Below are 20,771 nucleotides of genomic sequence, written 5' to 3' on the forward strand. Positions count from 1 at the left end.
CACTTTACAGAAATGTTGTACAGAAGGACAGAGTCTTACAGTATGAGCTCTAACCTGAAAATGCTTGTACTTGAGATGTTCAGCACTTTGTTTAAAAGCGCTTTATAAATAAAGTTATTATTATTATTATTAAAACACAATTAGAGTTCACCCACTAATCTACCAATGTGAACACAAGTATGCTTTACTCGCTTTTATTAATTTAGTAACAATACACTTAGTACATGCACAAAACGGCCAAACTTTCCTGCTGCAGATATGGCCGTTATCTGTTTCTGTCCAGCCCATGAGCTGCAGTACACAGGAAATGAAACAGCACCCTCTGTGTCAGTCAACATTTGTGATGGCAGCTTTCAAATGGAAAATATCATAGAAAACATGCCTGAATGTGTCAACAAATAGCCAACCAAATGTTGCACATTGGGAAAGTCAAACTGAACAAAGTGCATGAAATGCTCTGAAGACTAAGATGACATAAGTTTTACATTAATTTGCAGCATTAAAGTATCCAGAAAAGTGAGTCCAACGCGCCGGTAAATAAATCAAAAGTCATAATGCTGACGTTTTCTTCCTAGCCATTTATCGCTGAACTCAAGGCCTGAGCAGCATGAAGGATGAGATAATGTCTTTGGTGCAGACGTCTTGGTGAAGCAGGGGCTGGATAGTGTGACAGACAGAGAGTGCGCATCTTTTAAACACGGCACTAGAGAGAGGAGCAGCAGGCAGCACGGGAGCAAACAATCCGTGATGGATCTTTACTTCAGAGGTTAGTCAAATGTTTATGTTGGTTTTCCACCCCACGTTCAATCCTTCTGAAATGTATCTATGAAATAACATCTTTAATTTTTTTTAAATATTTTCATAATTATTGCTATTACTACTGTATTTATAATTATTTGGCTACATCATTAATTCAGTTTAAGCTCTTAATGCCTCATATTTGATACATGAAAGCTTTTGAGACTTCAGTCATCAGTTTTTTCTCCCTGAAAAACCCAAGTGCACAATTTATTTTAAGCAATAAATTGCAAAAATATAAAATATATATGAAAATAAACATTTAATTGAAATATCAGAAGGTTCAATAAATGCTCCATGTTCAAAACGCTATAATGGCTCAGGCTTTAGGGGGTGAAGTTTTCTTTTATACAGATAAAATAACTAAAATGAGTTATTAAAATCGAAATAAAGAAAAATGTGGACTCTCATTGGCTTTATTTTTACTTCCCAGGCACCACGTGGATGATACTCTTGCTCTTTACGATTCCAGACTTTACCCACAGCAGTTCTTGCCCCAGCAGCTGCCGATGCAGCCCTCAAGGCGCTGCCATGTGTATTGGCTCCACCATCACCGATATACCGCCTCTGCCTCTCCACACATACCTGCTGCAGCTCAGTGTTACAAACATGAATGTCCTAAATGAGCGAAGTTTAGCAAATCTGGACCTCCTGCTGCGTTTCAGTCTCATAAAGAGTCATCTACACACCGTCCATCCTCGGGCTTTCCTCGTAGCTCCCCAGCTCAAGTCTGTCAAGCTGTCATCTAACGATCTCTCGACCCTTCCTCCTCGAGTGTTCAGTCCACTTGCTACTCTTGAGCAGCTGCATCTAGATGGGAACCAGTTTGAGAACATTCATCCAGATATGTTTGAAGGACTGGGCGGGTTGCAGGATCTGGACCTAAGCCGCAACAAACTCAGGAGTCTTGATTCAGACATATTTGAAGGACTGACCAACCTCACCTTTCTGAATCTTGGAAGGAACTTCATAAAGAAGCTTCCTCCTACCATCTTTCACTCCTTGACTAAACTTCAGCAGCTTATACTCTATTACAATGAACTAGAATTTCTAGAAGCTGGCATCTTTGACAAACTCATCAACCTTGTGGAACTAAAACTCCATCAAAACCAGATTGCCAGCCTTCCATCTAAAGTCTTCTGGCCTCTGGGGAACCTGAAAAACCTGACCTTATCCTCCAACCAACTTCAGGCCATCCCAGAAAAGAGCTTTTACAACATGCCAAAGTTGGTCAAACTCACCATTTACAAGAATCCACTATTATCTCTGCCAGATGAGCTGATGGGTCACATGCCCGACATGACAGAGTTTTATCTATATGCCACCAACCTCATCACGGTTCCTGGAAATTTGTTCGCTAACATGTCTGGGCTGCTTATGCTGAACTTCCATTTAAATGACAATCTGAGGGACCTTCCACCAGATGTTTTCTGCTGTCTTCCAAACCTTCAGAAGCTCTCGCTAAAATCCAACAACCTCCATTATCTTCATCCCCAGCTATTCTCCAAACTAACCACCCTGAAGAAACTTCACCTCAATGATAATAAGTTGTATGGCCTACCAGAAGGTATCTTTAAGGGTCTTGGAGAGATTCTTGAAATTTTATTGAACAATAACAACCTTAGCAGTCTTCCAGGAGATATTTTCGTGTCTCTTCCAGCTTTGATGAATCTGACTCTGAGTGGAAACCCCTGGCATTGTAATTGTGCTATCAGAGGCATTGCAAGATGGTTGAGACACAATGAGCATGTGCTTTGGGACAGAGATGACGTGATGTGTCACACTCCAGTCTACCAGCTGCTGCGTACCGTTGGCTCGCTGCGTGATGAAGAGTTCAGCTTTTGCAGTGCTACAACAGCCAAGAGTTTTCCTCTACAAGATTTGAACCGGTCACCAACACAACCACTCCACATGTTGTCAACCTCTGGACAAACATCAGCTTTAACTTCCATAACCACACCCCCCACAATGGCTGCTCAATCTAAGGACGCGGCTATCCAAACCACTCAAGGAGCTACCCAAAAAGTCCCTGACAAAATAACCACTCAGACTGTAAAAGCAACCACATCAGATGATACAACACTCTCAGCATCACTTTCCACTGAACTTATTGGTAAATTTGCTCGGAACATGTCACCTCCTTTTTATGGCATATTGGTGATAGAACCGGGGCCTGAGTTTGTCCACCATAGCCATCAGAAAGGCTGGGTGTATGTGTGGTTTCTGCCCTCACACACGGCTTTGGCTGGGTTCCTCATGTTCTCTCACATCCTTCTACTAGCTGCAGGGTTGTCGCTTATTCTTGCTACCATGTATGGCATGTATCGCCTCCACAAGGCCATGTATAAGCTAAAGGCTGAGTGTGCTCGTAATGAGGCGTAGCGCTGGCTTATCGGGCTGGTGCACAACTAGATAAACGATCCTCTTCTAGCGGTTGACAATTACTGTGTTTGTTTTCTCTGAACACATTTCCTAATATTAGGAAATTAACTAATATCTGTCAATAGTCAGCATACAGAGCAAATATTTGAATGCTCATCAATCAAATGGGAAGATTTTAGGCCTATTTTGAAAGTGGGTAGCTATGCAGACTGCTAAAGTCCTGTCTGTTCATGTCCAAATTATTCAAATTAGTACCCAACACTGGTAAAAAGATTCATGCTATGACGCACATATTCAAACTCTTTAAAAAATATTTTGGTGTAATTATGATAATAATGATAAAATGAGAGGATTGTATAATGCCTTATATACATATATCATTGTTTATTCTATAGTCATACAGTTTCTGTTAAAGCCATAGACAGCCACTGAAGAGTCCACCTGTTGTTGACCACTGTTTCTTTTTCAAGTATATAAAGTGAAAACCTGGTTTCTTCCACTTGTCTTTTGCTTTCACCGTGTCTCGAGTCATACACACTGATGCCTGTGCTGTATTTATAAATGTAGTTTTATCTACTATGCCAAGACTACAGTGCTTCAGCAGCTTATAGATAACACACGTCAGTGTTAAAGCTGCATCTCAGGGGATTTGTTTCCCTCCAGTGGTGGATACTTGAAACTGCAAGAAGAAAGGGAAGCGCACGACTGGACAGTGTCTACTTTTATATTTGTGTTATTTACAGATGTTTATTTCAAAATGTTAAAGCTGTGTGTGTCATCTGTTTGATCAACATCTCTATTATTGTGAATTTATTTTCAAGTGACTGGAGCTACACTTTATATACCCAGTGCCTGTTGTGTATTTCTCTTTGTATGGCATTCATGTAATGGACTTTTTTAAAAGCTGGGTTAGGGTTAGCTGTTAGCCTTTTTGTATTTTATGCCATGAAAATTAATGATTAAAGTGTTTTTTTAAAATCTTACACCTGTCCACTTCTGTGATCAAACTGCTAAATATTTGACCGATTAAGCAGATCATGGTCTAGATTTTGGAGTATCTTGTTTAATCCCACAGCACCTGTTATTCGAACAGCTGCTGTAAACAACCATTATTCCTTATCTGGATGTCACTTCCTTTTCAGGAATGTTACAGAAATGTGCTTTCCCAGAAGGAATCACATATCTTTACAGGAAGATTATGCCCTCATCTTTGTAACAACGTTCAAAACAGGAAACACATCTATCCACGATGTCACAAGGTCAGTATGTGTAGCTTTTGAGATGACAAATCCATTTATGAAACGACGCCCCTGCAATTTCACAAGCCTCTGTTATAACCTCAAAAATGTGAACGTACATCCAGCCCAGTTCGCTTTTTAATAACTGTGCAACATGTTTCATTACATAGCCGCTCTTTAATTCTACCGAAGTTTTGACACAAATGTTTTTCACGAGAAAGGAAATAACTAAAGGTGAAGTTCGTACATTTAAAGTTTCATTTGTGACCAGCTAGTCCTCACAGTTCGACATTACACATTGTTCTGTAGAGACTAAACAAGGGGCCATATTTGCCTGCCTGGCAATAATTTTTCAAGTCTTTTAAACCCTAAAAATGATGGCAGATGCCACAAATTCCACGAGAGGTGATTGGACGCTAAACCAAGCAGCAAACAAAAGAGGATGAATTGGTGAGCAGCGCTCAAGTTCATTGCTATGACAACAGGTGATTAGGACTTTCCAGCAGGCTGAGCTCACACAACAGTGGGCACATACACAGGGTCAGCATGGGGAGAGGAAAACTGCAGGGGCACAAGAAATACTGGACCAATGTGGAAAACAAGACTTTAGGAAGAGAAACAAAAACCTGTTGATTCATACTTCTGGGAGGAATGTTTCATTTGTCTATGATAACCTTCTAACTTTGACCGTAATGCCAGCTGGGAGGGATTTCCCAAAACACGAGCAAATGTGGAATTCCCAGAGTCTTGGCTGCAGGGTGGAATTATAATGTTCTTAATTAAGCCCAATAATAAGCTGTTTATTTTATTTTTCAGTCAAACTTTGTTAAAGACAACTGGAATAACAACTCAAATCCTCAAATCCGTTGGTCCTTAGTTTCTGCTCAGTTTCAAACTCGTTTGTCTTCTCAAAAACACAAAAAACAGGCTGTAAGCTGAGTCATGCTGAATATACATATCCTAATATTCCTTTCTAAATCCTCCCTAGAAAACATGCACTCGTTACATCACAAAGAAGAGCAGCTATAACTGTAACCCTGCTCAATTCGGCTTATTTTTTATATATTATGTGTTTTTTCAGGACTCGATTGCATTTCTAGATTTTCTAGAAACTTTCAAAGATTTCACTGAACAAGTTCACATAATAAGGTGAACATTTGATCAGTCTGTAAATCTGTGAAAGGATTTCAAACCTTGGTATCTTCACATGGCTCTGTAACTCACAGTTAAGTGTTTTCAGTTGTCACAGATTGCATGTTCTGGTCAGTTGATTTTATTGATGCAGTCTCAGGTAAGTTCTTACAGTCTTATGACTGAGAACTTCAGCACTCACAGTTACATGTGTAAGTTTGTAATAGTGCATTTAAAGCATTTCTTTAAATGCTCTCACCCCAACCAGTCGCAGCAGATGGCTCCGCCCCTGCCGGAGGTTTCTTCCTGTTAAAAGGGAGTTTTTCCTTCCCACTGTCATCAAAGTGTTTGCTCACAGGGGGTCGTATGATTGTTGGGTTTTTCTCTGTATGTATGATTGTAGGGTCTACCTTACAATATAAAGCACCTTGAGGTGACTGCTGTTGTGATTTGAGGCTGTATAAATAAATTGAATTGAATGCTGAGGAAAGGGAAGTGCTGAAGCTTTTCTAACTGCTCCGTAATATTAAATACTGTATACCGGTCCTCACTCATAAGTTGACATTTCTATGGTTCAGCACCATTAAACTGGTTTATCTGGATTGAAGCTGAGCACGCTGGTTTTCCTGTTTGTTCTCACAGGCTCTTGTGGATGAAGGAATTTACTGTTTCTCCACAAACTGGTGTGCAGGTAGGTGTCCCCAGCTGTCACAGGCTTGAATCCAGATAAGTGTTTCTTTGTGGACGCGAGTGGATCAGGCAGCTTTGTCCACAGGTAGGACAGGCAGGTGCAAAAACACGGTGAGCGGGTAATCTTACTCAGGAACAAGAAAACATGCTTCACCTATCAGGAAAGTTCAGTCTCACTACAACGTGACAATTTTAGTTCAACAATCCAGTGAGGAATAGAGAGGAGAAAATCAGACATGCCACTGGCTACTAGGGCAGCCACGCCCATACCTGTGAAGAGCACCCAATACTAATACTAGTACTAACTAAATGTCAATAATAAACATATGCCATGGGTTTCCAGCAGGAAATTCTTTTTATCCTTAACTCTTTTACTGAAAACTGTAGAATTAGCAGGATAATAAACTCAGACCATTTTGCATTTAATCATTAGTTATTGATTGATTCTTAAACTCTGGGTGTCCCCCCCCCCCACCGAGCCTGTCTCTCCCAGAGGTTTCTTCCTGTCAGTCTTCCCGTTTTTCCTTGCAATTGTTGCCAAGTACTTTCTCACAGGGGTGCATCTATTTGATGGGATTTTTCTATTATTGCAGGGTCTTTACCTCACAATATAAAGCACCTTGAACAGAAGAACAGAAAATGCTATCTTGTCATGCAGTCTTTTGGGATGCTAATTTAGAAGCTATTGTACACAGAATGTGGGACAGATTTGCTTTATAGTAAAATATGCAAAACTAAAAACATACAATAGCTCTCATGTGGGAGGTATGTAAATCAAATCAGTTATAAAACACAATTATTTATGTTTCAATATTGCAATATTCTGCAAATACCAAGTTTTTAGGACAGTTTCGTGCACTGAAGCAACATCTGCCTTTAGATTAGCTCCACCCTCATTATCTGTTTCCAGTAGTTTCCTGAGTGAGTTTAAAAGCTAAAAGCTGCATATCACTGGCAGATCAGCGCCATCTTTTTCACCCAAAAACCAGAAAACAAGCCAAATTTAGCACTAAATCACATAATAATTCCCTTTACTGTTTGTGATATCAAAGAAACCGTTCCACTCTGTTTTGTAACAGCGTGGGATTCGTCGGTGATACTTGTTTGACTCACATGAGGAATATGCAAGGAAGGCAAGGAAGGCAAGGAAAGCTTGGTTGCTTAATTCTATCCAGATGTACTAAATGCTAAAAGTTGTTCCTGAACTTACCAGCACAAGGCTTTCATTATGATATGAAAATGAAAATAATAAGAAAATGAATAGAAAAGTTTTGTTACAGCAGCGAGAGTGAACGCAAGCATGCCGCTCATTCAGTTTGTTTGTGGGTGGATTGTGTTACAGTCTGTCCCTAAAAGTGGATTTGGGAAACCAAACCCATCCATTTACAAGCATACCATGAATGTCACTCCAAAGATATGTGCAGACCATACTTTGCACACCCAAGCAGACACACAAACAACATTGCCACAAACTAAAAACACAAAACAATCTCCATTGTTCTGTCCAGAGCCACTTGTCACCCTTCCTGTAACCTCTAGCACACATATACATTTTTCCTTGTCCATTGACAAAAGAAACTCGAGACATTAAAAAAAAAGTGTCTTTGCTAAGATGAAGCAGAGGCCAAATACCCACATAAACACAAAATCAGTTCAGTCCCAGACTGGTACCAGAGGGTGGGGCTTCTGCTGGTCTGATCCCCCTCCACCACATTTAGAAAAAAAGAGTGAGTGTGTGTGAGACACCGAGGGGGCAGGGGGCAGCCAGGAAGCTCAGAAACAGGATCTACACATTTGTTGTGTGAGACAGAGAGAAAAAAAGCTGACTTATAAAAAGATTTGACTGATGACGAAGAGCAGGAAAATGTGATGGTGTGAAAGTTCAGGCAGTGCTGGAAACTTTCAGAGGATTAGTGAAAGTGAGGAGGAAGGGAAGACGCACATAAAAGAACAGCACACCGACTCACTGTCTCTGTTCAGGGATCGCAGCACGAGAGGTAAGCTCTGCAAAACAGCACGTTGGCCTACTTTGTTCCTTTACTTGACTTTTTCTTTTCTTTTTTAAAAACTTTTATTTACTTAAGACTCAAGATGTGTCCAGTATATTTCTGAGGTAAATGTAACAGGAAACAAACAAGATAAAGACGTCTGTGACAGTAATGTGGAATAAGATATAAAGTCTATGTTACTTTTTCTTCTTGTTATTTTTTAAATATTAACTTTATAATACATTGTATATAATCAGTCATGTGTTTTCATGTGTAAAACAAATAGCTTTTTAAAATGTCATTATTATAAGAGTTACATTTTGAATTACATGACAAAGTTTGTTTTTTATGCCATGTCAGCTGCGTGTTCATCGAAACATGTTAAATAAAACATGAATGAGCTTCTGCAGCTCTGCTCCCACGCTCTTTTCACAGAACATAATGTTCTGAGCCTTTAATTATCGAAGGGAGAAAAACATCTAAGGAATCACTGGTGAACTGGAAATGGTTTAACCATTATATTACAATACAGATCATTTCAGGCTGTCCCAGTGACGAAATGACAGTGGTTTTGGGTTGGACTGAGAGGATAAAGTCTGCCAGAGATGACACATAGTTTAGGTGTTAATTACCTTTTCTTCTCCCTGCTGCTGGCTCCTCTGCTTTTTAATACGGCGAAAATGATCCCATATAACAAAGGGAAGGGTATTCCATGGATACCTACATTTTATTTTTCGGTAGTTTGGTAATTAAAAACCCGTCCATGGCTAAAGTCTGAACTCTGACCTGCCACATTCACAGCAGGAAAGAAAAAGGAAATAATCATGAAAGTGTTCGGTGTTAAAAGAAATAAGAATTATGAGGAATTAAATGAGGTATTATGTTAGTATGGCTAGAAATCATGCAAACGTTATAAAATTGTAATAGCAGTGGAAACAATGACTTCACCTTCACAGCAGGAATCTAGCACCACCTCTCCAACCTTTTAATGAAAACAGAAAAAATGTGTTTAAATGTGAGCAGCTGGGACAGACCAGCATGGATTTTATGACCTTCTGCTTTTGATGTAAAAAAAAAAAAAGGAAGTTAAGAAATCTGATGCCTTTGAGTTCATTTGAAGGATATTTTTATTTTGTCTTTACAAAGTTCCTTCCTGAGAGACACTCTTGTTGCAAACTAATACGTCTCATCTACTGAGAAGCAACAGGCCTGCCAGCGCTCAGCTGCAGGACTGTGAATTTGGTGAATTTGTGTGGAGAAGCAGGTCATGATGCTGGCAAGGTTTTGTTCCAGGAGCCGTCGGTGCCTCTACAAACAGTGAGAACAGCTCAGCTTCCAAACTTGTGCAGGCAGTCTGGCATGTTGAGAAGCAGACAAAACACTGAATTTCATTTGCTAACAAAATATTCAGTGTTCACTTTCAAAAATTATTGCAAAACAAATTATTCAGGCATGAGTGGTTCAAAATTACTGCTTAACACAAATGCTGCATACATGGTTTTGCTGCCAGAGGCCAGCCAAGCATTTAGCAGTCAGTTCTGTTGGTGGGCAGTGCTCCTAGCTACGGGCAACATTGGATTAATTTATGCAAATGCCGGCTTCTTGGATGCAACACAAACTCAGAGGCTACAACATGAAGACACTGTTACTAATTAGAGCTGCATTCAGTAGAACTTTCCTATCATTGTGATGGTTCTGGGAGCAGAGAATCCCAATCTGACATGGAGAGGAGATAAATAAATCATTTTCTTTCTTTACTGCCCTGTAAGCAAAAAGGTTTTGCAATAATAAATCAAATTTCAGAGTAGGTCCAGTGGCGTTAACACACCAGAAATGCAACAATGTCCATTTTCCCTCATGAATATCCAAAGTGGAGCAGTTCAGTTACTTTCGTAAGCAAAAATAACAACGTTTGTGTAACAGCTCCTTTTAATGAGCGTTTGCTGGCCTTCCCTACAGGTTGTACACTTTGTTAATGTCTCCAGACTTCCTTTTCTTAAATATGACAAAAAAACATGGCTCACACTGATTTAGTGACTTTGGCATGCATCAACGTATATGTTTCTTCTATTTTAGGGCAATAATGGAGCTGCCAATGACACTTCCTGTACTCCTACTTCTCATGGCCCTCAGTGTTGTCTGGGCGTGTCCGGATGGATGCCAATGTAGAGAAAGCACAGTCCAGTGCATTGGCCTGTCAAACTTCCCCATGCCGCTGCCGTCATCTACCACCAAACTCTATTTTTCAAAATGCAGTTTTAACTCTCTGGAGCCAGAACACATGATGAATTCGTTGGATTTGTTGCTGATTAAAGAATCTCTTTTGAGGGAAGTGCGCCCTGGCACATTTGATTCAACACCACATATCGGGTCCTTAGCGTTAACTGGTACCCAACTGCAGGATCTGCCAGAAGCCTTGTTGAAAAATCTGCAGAAACTTGAGACTCTGACACTAAGCATCAACAAGCTCTTAGTACTTCGCCCTCAGTGGTTTTCCCTGTTGACCGAGCTTAGAAGACTTGACCTTAGTAAGAATCTTTTCACTGCAGTACCTGTGGAAACTTTTCATCCACTGAAACAGCTGAGCTACCTTTCCCTTTCTGGTAACAAAATTAGTCAGCTATCTAGAGAAACCTTCAAGGGTCTTTCTCAGATCATAACTTTACGCCTTAATAAAAACATGCTACAGGAGCTTCAAGCTGGTACTTTGGATGACCTTGTAAACCTGGGAGAGCTGTCACTACAAGACAATCAAATCACTCACCTCCACCGTGACCTGTTCTCCAAGACTCCAAAACTCCAGAAGCTGTTTCTCTCCAACAACAAGATCACATCTCTCCCAGAAGGGATCTTCCTAAACTTGCCAAATCTTTCCCAGATCTCCCTGTATGAAAACCAGCTGGAGACTCTGGGGCCAAGGGTGTTTGGGCCCATGGCCCTTCAGGAGTTGTGGCTGTATGACAACAAGCTGAGTCGTGTGGAAGATGACACGTTCAGGAACCTGACTCAGTTACGCCTCCTGGTCCTCAGTCGTAACCGGATTAGTTATGTATCCACAGGTGCATTTAGAGGATTGGAACAGCTGGGAGAGGTATCCTTGCACACCAATCTGATCACGACCCTGCAAGCTGGGACTTTCCAGGTGCTACCTAGACTGGTCAACATTTCTCTGGAACACAACTTCATCAAGTCCCTCCCACGTGGTTTCCTCCAGGGTCTGACCCACCTGGGACAGATAGACCTGCGAAACAATTCCCTCCCTAACCTACCACAGGAGAGTTTAGATGCCCTCACTGCATCAAAGGAAGTACTCCTCCAGCAAAATCCCTGGAGGTGTGACAAGGATATTCTGCCACTTAGGGACTGGTTGAAGCAGCACCCATCAAAGGCCAACCAAAGCCTTGTGGTCTGTGACACTCCTTCCAGTCTGAATGGCGAGATGATTGCTTTGCTGGCAGATGAGAACCTGGTATCTCTCAGCTCTACTCAGGAGCCTGTGCTGACCTCAACAGAGAAGAGGAGGAGGCCACATACACCTCCAGCCAAAAGAAGCACTCCCTCACCTGCTGTCAAGACGACCCCCACCTCAGAGTATGAAGAGGTAACCAGCAGTGGACAAGGGAATAATGGAACCATTTCTCGTGATATTTCAATCACCCTAATTGTCATCGCAGTAGTGTGCACCGTCATCATCAGCACTGTAATTATCAGCTGTATTTGCTGGAGGAGAAATAAGAGTGGCAAAGGGAATATAGGCCGTAGGAGTACGAACTCTGTGCTGTAGACTGCAATTCAAACAAAGCACACTAAGAACTTTTAAAGGGCGACTTTGAAGAGTTGGTAATCGAGCCTCAAAGGCACCAGAAAGTTCAGACCTTTCAGTGTCATTCATCAGATTTACCCCTCAGTGTGTCCTCCTGACTGTGCTTCTTTGAGAAAAGAGATGCCATCTTAAATACTAACTGTAACAACAAACGCCTTAACAACTTTTGGCCAACCTGGACATATTTGTGAATGTAAACTGAAACATGCTTCGCTGTTGAGTTAACCCCCCCAACGACTGTTTTTCATTAACAATTGTTGCAGCTTGACGGCTGATTTTGTGCTAACAACCCAACATTTAGCAAACAGTTAAGATAAGATAAGATAAGATAACCTTTATTAGTCCCACACGTGGGAAATTTGTTTTGAACTTCTTTGCAAAAGGGTTACAATATACATACAAAAGATGTAATATGGAGTTTACTATACTATACATCACGCTTCAATAGCCTGAATAAATGCAACACTTCTAGTGAGAGCATGTGCACACTGTGTCTCTTATTTACTGAGCTTCACCATTCATACTAGGTTTGACAAGTCTGACATTATTTATATAAATATATGGTATCACATTGTTTCATGTTTGAATTCTTCTGAAAATGATTTTAAACACATGAAAGTTTTCAGCATGACACTGACATAGTGGGTTGTACATTTAATAAAATGTAACAAAAACAACAATCCAGGAGTGCTAATTTTTTTTAATTCATTTATTTTAATATGGTAACATTAAAAGAAACAAGGCAAGCCTCACGCTTCAATCACATAAATCCATCCATAATAGCCAAGTACAGAGTGTCAGCATGAGTACCACTGTCAAGGTCCGGCGTGTGGGAGGCAGGATGTGGACCCAAACGCAGGACTTAGAAGACAATAAGTAAACTTAAAATCTAACTGTAATGCTGACTATCCACAGAAATAACAAAAGACCAAAAACTTCTCCAGGGCAAGAACTGGAAATCAGAGTACAGGTATATAAGGACAACATGGGTCAGGAAGACACGCTGTTACGAGGGAAGACACAGCAAAGAACAGAGGGAGACTCAGACAATAAAAACAAACCAGGTAACGTAAGAGATGGAAAACAAATTAAACTAAGAAGTCCAAAACACAATACCCTGGGTTAAACACCCAGTTACACCTACTATCCTCTTGCTAAAATCAATTCTACATCCACAGTACCTTCCATTACACTGCCATCTAATGGAAAACAGTCACAATAAAGTCTGAAATACTTTAGCTGGAATCCAAAAGTTCCACCTGAAGCTGAAGCAAACTGGAAACAACAAATTCATCAAAAATGATGTTGTGCATGTTATATTTTTCCTGCTGTTCCAGTGAGGAAGTAAAAAAACAAAATAGCAAATAAACACATGTGCATTTTAACTGGCCTGAAATATTGTGTTAAGCATGTGTTAAACATTAATCACACAGCTATGTATGACGTTAAAGAGAAAAACTCCACAATCTTGGATGCACTCTGTAGACGTGTGTAAACTGATGCCTTGCTCTTATCTCGGGCTGCAGAAGTGTGCTGCGCCACGCCTCAGATGCAACAGACTTACAGCCTGTTGGAGCCTCAGTAATAATTACCAAACTCGCATGTGTCTTGTTTTTGCTGGAGCTTCATCCTCCAAAAGAAATAACCTGGTAGGTACCTTTTTCTTTGATATTTGACTAGGTTTAAAAAAAAAGATTTTCCAGAGAAATTGCAGGTCTGAATTTGATGCATTAAAAACAAATCATGCTAAATTACAAACCAAAATGTAATTTTTGAAAATTTTGCATGAGGGTAAAAATATTTTTTTCTTTTTCTAGTGAATAAAAATGTCCAGAGGCGAGATCATCGTTTTCTTTCTACTTTTCATGCCTCACTTTTCACTGGTTGAAACCCAACCATGTGAGAAGGCGACTGACTGCCCCAAAGAGAACCAGGCAGTTTTTAGCTCAGCCACAGAAATCCCACGCTCTCTCAGACCGAAGGTGACAGAAGTCTTTTTTTTGGATAGTGACATTACAACAATACCAAAAGGAGCCTTTGCTGAAAACCCACAGCTTGAAAAGGTGGAGTTCATAAATAGTAACATATCATCCATCGAGCTGGGAGCGTTCGAGGGACTGAAAAACCTGAAAAATATTGAGGTCTCCGGCAGTGAATTAACGTCACTCCCAGTAGGAGTCTTTAACGACCTCACCAACATGGAGGAACTCGTACTCAAGTCTAACAAGCTTCAAAGACTTGATAAAGGTTTGTTTGAAGGCCTTAAAAAACTAAGACACCTCCTGTTGCATTTGAATGAGATTAAGTTGATTGAAGATGAGACATTTGACGGTCTTGACAACCTTTTAATGCTCCATTTGGGTAAAAACAATCTCTCTGCTGTGTCAACTCACTGGTTCTCCAACCTAAACAAACTGGAGACATTCCGACTTTATGAGAATCAGCTGACCACCATTCCTGAAGACTTGTTTCAGAATTTACCAAACTTAAAGGAAATTGGCTTGCATGGAAACCAGATAGAAGAATTGCCTCCCAATCTGTTTCCTCATAAAAACAAACTGACTAAACTGTTTCTGGACAATAATCTCCTAACTACTTTTCCTGAGGGGTATTTTGTTGGCTTCCCTCAGCTTAAAACACTGACTTTGAAGAATAACAGGCTGAAAAGTTTGCCACCAGCGCTGTTTGGAGAAATGCCCAAACTGACTGAATTAAGCCTCCAGCAAAACAATCTCTCCAGTCTCCCTAAAGGAGTTTTTGGCCCTCTGAAGAAAATCAGGAAGCTGGACCTGTCGAAGAATAAATTCATCACCTTGTCCCCTGAATACTTTGAAGGCCCAGAAAAGCTCACAGAACTGAATCTACAGAACAACATGATAGAGTCACTGGATGAAGATCTGTTTGAAAAGCTACAATCACTAGCCACTCTCAAGCTGGCTCACAACAACCTCCAGACGCTTCCGGGAGATATTTTTGAGCCATTAGGAAAACTCAGGAAGCTTGACCTCAGTAACAACCCGTGGCTCTGCGACTGTAACCTGAAAGCCTTCCACAGCTGGATAACTGGAAACGTTGTAAAGCTCACAGCTCCTCCAGTCTGTGAGGATCCAGGAGATTTGAAAGGGAAGGAAATACTCTCATTAACACAGGATCATCTTATCTGCCCAATACTTCCACCCACGACTACAACAACTACACCCACAACTACCACGACCACCCCGACCACAACTACACCCACGACCACGCCAACCACAACTACACCCACGACCACAACTACACCCACGACCACCCCAACCACAACTACACCCACAACCACCCCAACCACAACTACACCCACGACCACCCCAACCACAACTACACCCACGACCACCCCGACCACAACTACACCCACGACCACAACTACACCCACAACCACCCCAACCACAACTACACCCACGACCACCCCGACCACAACGACACCCACGACCACCCCGACCACAACTACACCCACAACCACCCCAACCACAACAACACCCACTACCACCCCAACCACAACTACACCCACAACCACAACTACACCCACGACCACCCCGACCACAACGACACCCACGACCACCCCAACCACAACCACACCCACGACCACCCCGACCACAACTACACCCACTACCACCCCAACCACAACTACACCCACAACCACCCCAACCACAACCACACCCACCCCAACCACAACTACACCCACGACCACCCCAACCACAACTACACCCACAACCACCCCAGTAACAACTGAACCCACAACTGCACCCACGACTACCACAACTACAACCACCCCAACCACAACTGCAACCACAACCACCCCGACTACAATTGCAACCACCACTACTCTGACCACGACTGCACCCACAACAACATCTACACCCACAACTACTACAACAACTACATCTCCTCCACCCACTCCAGTGATCTTCTCCTGTCTGAACGTGACAACCTCAGAGCAGCAGCAAGCTTACTTTGTTCCTGAAGACGGCACAAAAGTTCAGCAGTGCAAAACTCATCTGAAGGTTTACATTGTTATTCTGGTGGTAGAGATTATCTGCACATTGGCTCTGGCTAAGTTCACCATTTCACTTTATCACCTACTCCAGCGCAGCGAGAGGTTGTACCACAAAGTGAAACTCACCCGCTTCTCCTACAAGAGGGAAGTCATCCTACGGCCTCTGCGAGAGGCCGAGACCCGAGGACTTTGAATTTTCTGAGCTGCTGCCAGAGATCAGAGTTTAATCATCAGAAAGATCACCAGGATGGCAAATAGGCCAGAAGCAATCACACAACTTATCACAACATCCTTAAAGCTGTAATAATTCATCTTAAATGATTTGGGAGCAGTGGATTGATAAGATGAAGAAAGAATGAGAAATAAGAATGATGCATACACATGCATTAGGTTTTATATCTGTTGCTCAAATGTAATGTTTCTGGATGTTTTCTCTGTTTTGCTTAAAAATATATGTAAAAGATATTAGTTTTTTGTTTTTGTATGTCAAACATAATAAAATGTACATAATTAAAAAAAGACGTTTCTGGAACTCGGACTAGTCATTACTGAGATTTCCTTTAACACATTCTTACAGCAAGGGGGTGGCAGAGATCCATAAGACCTCACTCACATTCACCGAAAACAAAAAACAAGAGGTGCTAAGCTTAGGAACAGTTCTGCAAATTAGAAACACTGGAGCAGGTAGAAAGAATGTTATGGCTGGTATCATCTGCATGCACAAAAGCTGTGCTATTCTTTTGGGTCTTTTGGTTCTGTTTAAACAGATACTGCATATTTCCAACAATGTCCAAAACGACTTTTACAGCAAAGCAAGTTTGCTGTATGAAAGTTAAAATAATTTCATAAACAGAGGAAACGTGTTGAGAACCGAGCAGGAGCGTGGAACTAGATTTGTGTTTAGTGAGCTTGTCTGTTTCTTAGCAAAAGATAAAGACATTAATTGGGTTTGAATCAGACAGTAACAGGAGAACAGAGCAGTCGGCCAGATTCATTAACCCGGCCTGCAAGGGTGTGTGTGTGTGTGTGTGTGTGTGTGTGTGTGTGTGTGTGAGTGTGTGTGTGTGAGTGTGAGAGAGAAAGAATTACTTTACATTGTACATTTTTTACTGTAATGAGAAGAAGCTTTAATATTGAGGTGCATTATGTATAAAGTTCTGTAGACTCGACATAGTGAAAACAGATGCATTTACAAATACAGCACAGGCATCAGTATGTATGAATTTTTTAAGCCAGGAAGAAAAGGAAAGGAAAGGAAGAGTGGTAGAAAGAAGAAGTTTTCTTTGAGGAGGGGTTAAGGAAGATTTTGACAGGTGTTAGCACCCCCACCCTCCTTTTCTTACCTTGTGAACATTTGCACGAGATTTAACTGCATCTCTTTTACTTAGTGGTATTGTGATTCAGCGGCAGGCTAGGTCACGGCCGAGCCTCTCTCGGCATCTGAAGTAATTAATAATTAATTAAGTAAATGTACGCACACTATGAATCCAGTGAACTTCAAGTATTTATTAAATTCAAACAGCTGTAAACAACAAGTGCAATTTGAGCTCCTTTCCATTTGACTGCCATCACATGTTTGAAAACATTTTGTAATGTATGTCACATTGTTTCCTGCTGTTCCAGAAAGGAAGTAAAACTAAACAAAACCCCAAAGTAAACATTTGTGAATTTGACTGAGTGGAAACAGCTTTTTAATGTCAGTCTGTATTTTTCCTTAACCTGACCTGAGACAAGTGCACATTTTTTTTTAAATGAGAACTTATGTGCACACCACCATAGGTGGACTGGCCATCGGGCATACCGGGCATTTGCCCGGTGGGCTGATGGTGATTTTTCGTTTTTATGGGCCGATGGGTTTTTTTTTCCTTTTTTCTTCCGTAACAGTATAAACACTGAAAGGTGGTGGATTGGCCAGATGCTGGGAGATGTGTAAAATAACTCAATTGTTTGGTGGTGGTTATTGCGGAGCTTCCACAGATTCAGTAACATTAGCAAGTGGTGGAGGCCAGCAGATGCAACATGCTGGCAGGTGGATGACGGAAAGGCAGGAGGAGCAGAGACCCGAGGCGGTGAACTGAACTTCAGGTAAGAAGTTATGACCTGCAGTCTATCTGGGTCAGATATAAACCAAGTTTAGGTGTAGTTTATTTTCGTTATGCTGACTTTTTACAGTCAGTTACAATAACTCGTACTGCGTACTAGCTAGCATAGTTTATATACTGCTGGGCAGGTGCTGTGATGTTAGTGATGTTGAACTTGTTTTATCTTATTTTATTTATAAGGTTAGTTAGTAGAGTTGCCAACTGTCCGGTAAAAAACGGAATCTTCTCGTATTCAGAGTAAATATCACGCGTTTCGTATTGAGGTGAAAAGGAACACAGTTTGTCCCGGACTTCAGCTACAATGAAAAACACAAAGCTGGAGTTATTCTGTGTCTTTGCTGCACAGCTGCCTCTTCTTCTCTCATTCTCTCCCCCTCCCTCTCCTGTTTCTACTCCAATCATGAAACTGATCAATGATCAGCTGATCAGCTTTTCTCTCTTGTTTGTTTATCGCCCACTTTGCGCCAGAAAGAAGAAACCAGCGGATGTCGCGCTAAGCAACAGCAGCACGTTTAAGCTTGATCAGCTGTTGTTAGAATTTATTTAATATTAATTTCTAGTATCAGCTGATGTTTGCTGGGGCCACAGCTGTAAAGCTGCTGGTCATGATGTCAGTTTGGATATGTGGTGAGAGGGAAACATGAAGATGAAACCAGGAGATGTCCTTACTGAACCATCAGAGCTGAACAGGTGATGGAGAAACAGGTTTACCTTTTAGGTGACATGAATGAGTTGAAGGGAAGTTATGAACTGTTTCTGAGAGACAAATAACACCAGCATCCTTTTCTATGTAGCTGACAGCTGGTAACTGTGCAGGGGCGGGTCTAGCAAAGTTTTGCCAGGGGGACAGGTAGGGCATTAACAGGGAGAGGGGGGCACAAAGAAATACTTTTCTTTCTTATTCTCATTTAAAATGTCTCGCTTTTAACAAATAATTATCTGAATCTTACAACAAACGTTTTCATCTGATGTAAAATGTATAGAAATCCATTATTGTACATAATAATTTTTTTAGAGTCCCATCATAATTTCTTCAGAAGTAAGTACTGTATATGATGCCAGTATTTTCCCACATTTTCTAGATTCTGTACCAGTACTGTGTGTAAAATGCCATCAAAAAGTCAATTAAGTTTTATTTTCTCACCTGTCTTTCTGTCTCCTTTCACTTATTAAAGGTTGCCATGTTAGAAAAAATATTTTGCCCTGCCATGCTGTTTATTGATGTGGCAAATGAATGGTTTATGAAAATATATCTAAATCAGTAATCAGTTATGATCATGTCTCACCTCTAGTCTTCTCTGTCTTAATTTCAGGTTTTCACCATGTGTTGTAGATAGTTCAGGAGGTTAACTCGACCAAGCAGTCTACTTTCGGGTACTGTTTAGAATACCAGAATAGGGAGGATGGTGTAGGTTTAAGTTTATTAGACTGATACATATATACCAACAAGACAGTGTACATCACTGTGACAACAGTGTTTGTTTTCATTCAAAGGCTTTATGGTTTTTCCTATAATACCTGGTGGGCCGGTCTCTAGTCAAAATGCCCGGGCTGATTTTTTGTCCCAGTCCAGCCCTGCACACCACAGAGTATGAAAACACGTGGGATATGTTTGTTTTCTGTTCTTGACACAACAGTCTGTGGGAGAAAAAACTAAAATATCTACCATCATCATGTTTTAAATTCTGGTTAAAAAACTAAATTAAAAGTAGATCTGAAAGGAATTTATGTATTTTAAAGAAAAATACATTTGCATTGCACAAATACAATACAAGCCTATAGCCTTGGATACATGCTGCAGTGCAGCAACTAAAAACACGCTGTTATCTCGAGCTACAGATGTGTGCAACGCCACACCTCAAATTTGATGCAACACACTTTTTTGGACACATTACAACAATACCAAAAGGAGCCTTTGCTGAAAACCTACAGCTTGAAAAGGTGGAGTTCATAAACAGTAACATATCATCCATCGAGCTGGGAGCGTTCGAGAGACTGAAAAACCTGAAAAATATTGAGGCAGCGAATTAACGTCACTCCCAGTAGGAGTCTTTAACGACCTCACCAACATGGAGGAACTCGTACTCAAGTCTAACAAGCTTCAAAGACTTGATAAAGGTTTGTTTGAAGGCCTTGAAAAACTAAGACACCTCCTGTTGCATTTGAATGAGATTAAGTTGATTAAAGATGAGACATTTGACGGTCTTGACAACCTTTTAGTGCTCCATTTGGAGCATTACAGTGGACTGGAGAGGTATGTCTTTACTTGAGACACATGGAAGACAGAGTGGTCACAGCTGATCTTTCATCAAGAGCTAACTCTAAGTGGACCTCAAGAGGAACTGGTTCAGAAAATGTGGTAGATGGTTGTGCTCGTGTTCGAACAAATGCTGGGGCCTCCATGAGCTTTAAAGGTTCCAAACCATTCAAAGACCATTTCAGTGTGGTATTACAGTTTTTCCCAAGTGCTAAAACACATTTCTGAAAACCTTAAACTCAAATCAAAAAATCTTAACTACAGTCACAAAACCACAGACTTTTCTGTCAAAATCAAACTATCCCCTCAAAATCAGTTATCCTGTGTTGAAA

At 40.9% G+C, this 20,771-nt stretch overlaps 2 protein-coding genes across 2 annotated transcripts; both read left to right on the forward strand.

The window, feature by feature from the left end:
• Positions 1 to 548: 548 nt before the first annotated feature.
• LOC134621308 (uncharacterized) lies at positions 549 to 12,717 on the forward strand. Its single transcript, XM_063467731.1, has 3 exons — positions 549 to 766; positions 1,232 to 3,176; positions 10,304 to 12,717. The coding sequence occupies exons 1-3, from the start codon at positions 748 to 750 to the stop codon at positions 12,009 to 12,011; spliced, it is 3,672 nt and encodes a 1,223-aa protein (XP_063323801.1). The 5' UTR covers positions 549 to 747; the 3' UTR covers positions 12,012 to 12,717.
• A 739-nt stretch (positions 12,718 to 13,456) lies between these two features.
• Positions 13,457 to 16,785, forward strand: LOC134621417 (leucine-rich repeat-containing protein 15). The gene is made up of 2 exons (XM_063467899.1): positions 13,457 to 13,699; positions 13,868 to 16,785. Exon 2 carries the CDS (start codon positions 13,877 to 13,879, stop codon positions 16,271 to 16,273), a length of 2,397 nt encoding a protein of 798 aa, XP_063323969.1. The 5' UTR covers positions 13,457 to 13,699; positions 13,868 to 13,876; the 3' UTR covers positions 16,274 to 16,785.
• The last annotated feature ends 3,986 nt before the right edge of the window (positions 16,786 to 20,771 follow it).

Source organism: Pelmatolapia mariae, linkage group LG23, assembly GCF_036321145.2.
Source record: "Pelmatolapia mariae isolate MD_Pm_ZW linkage group LG23, Pm_UMD_F_2, whole genome shotgun sequence".
NCBI lineage: Eukaryota > Metazoa > Chordata > Actinopteri > Cichliformes > Cichlidae > Pelmatolapia > Pelmatolapia mariae.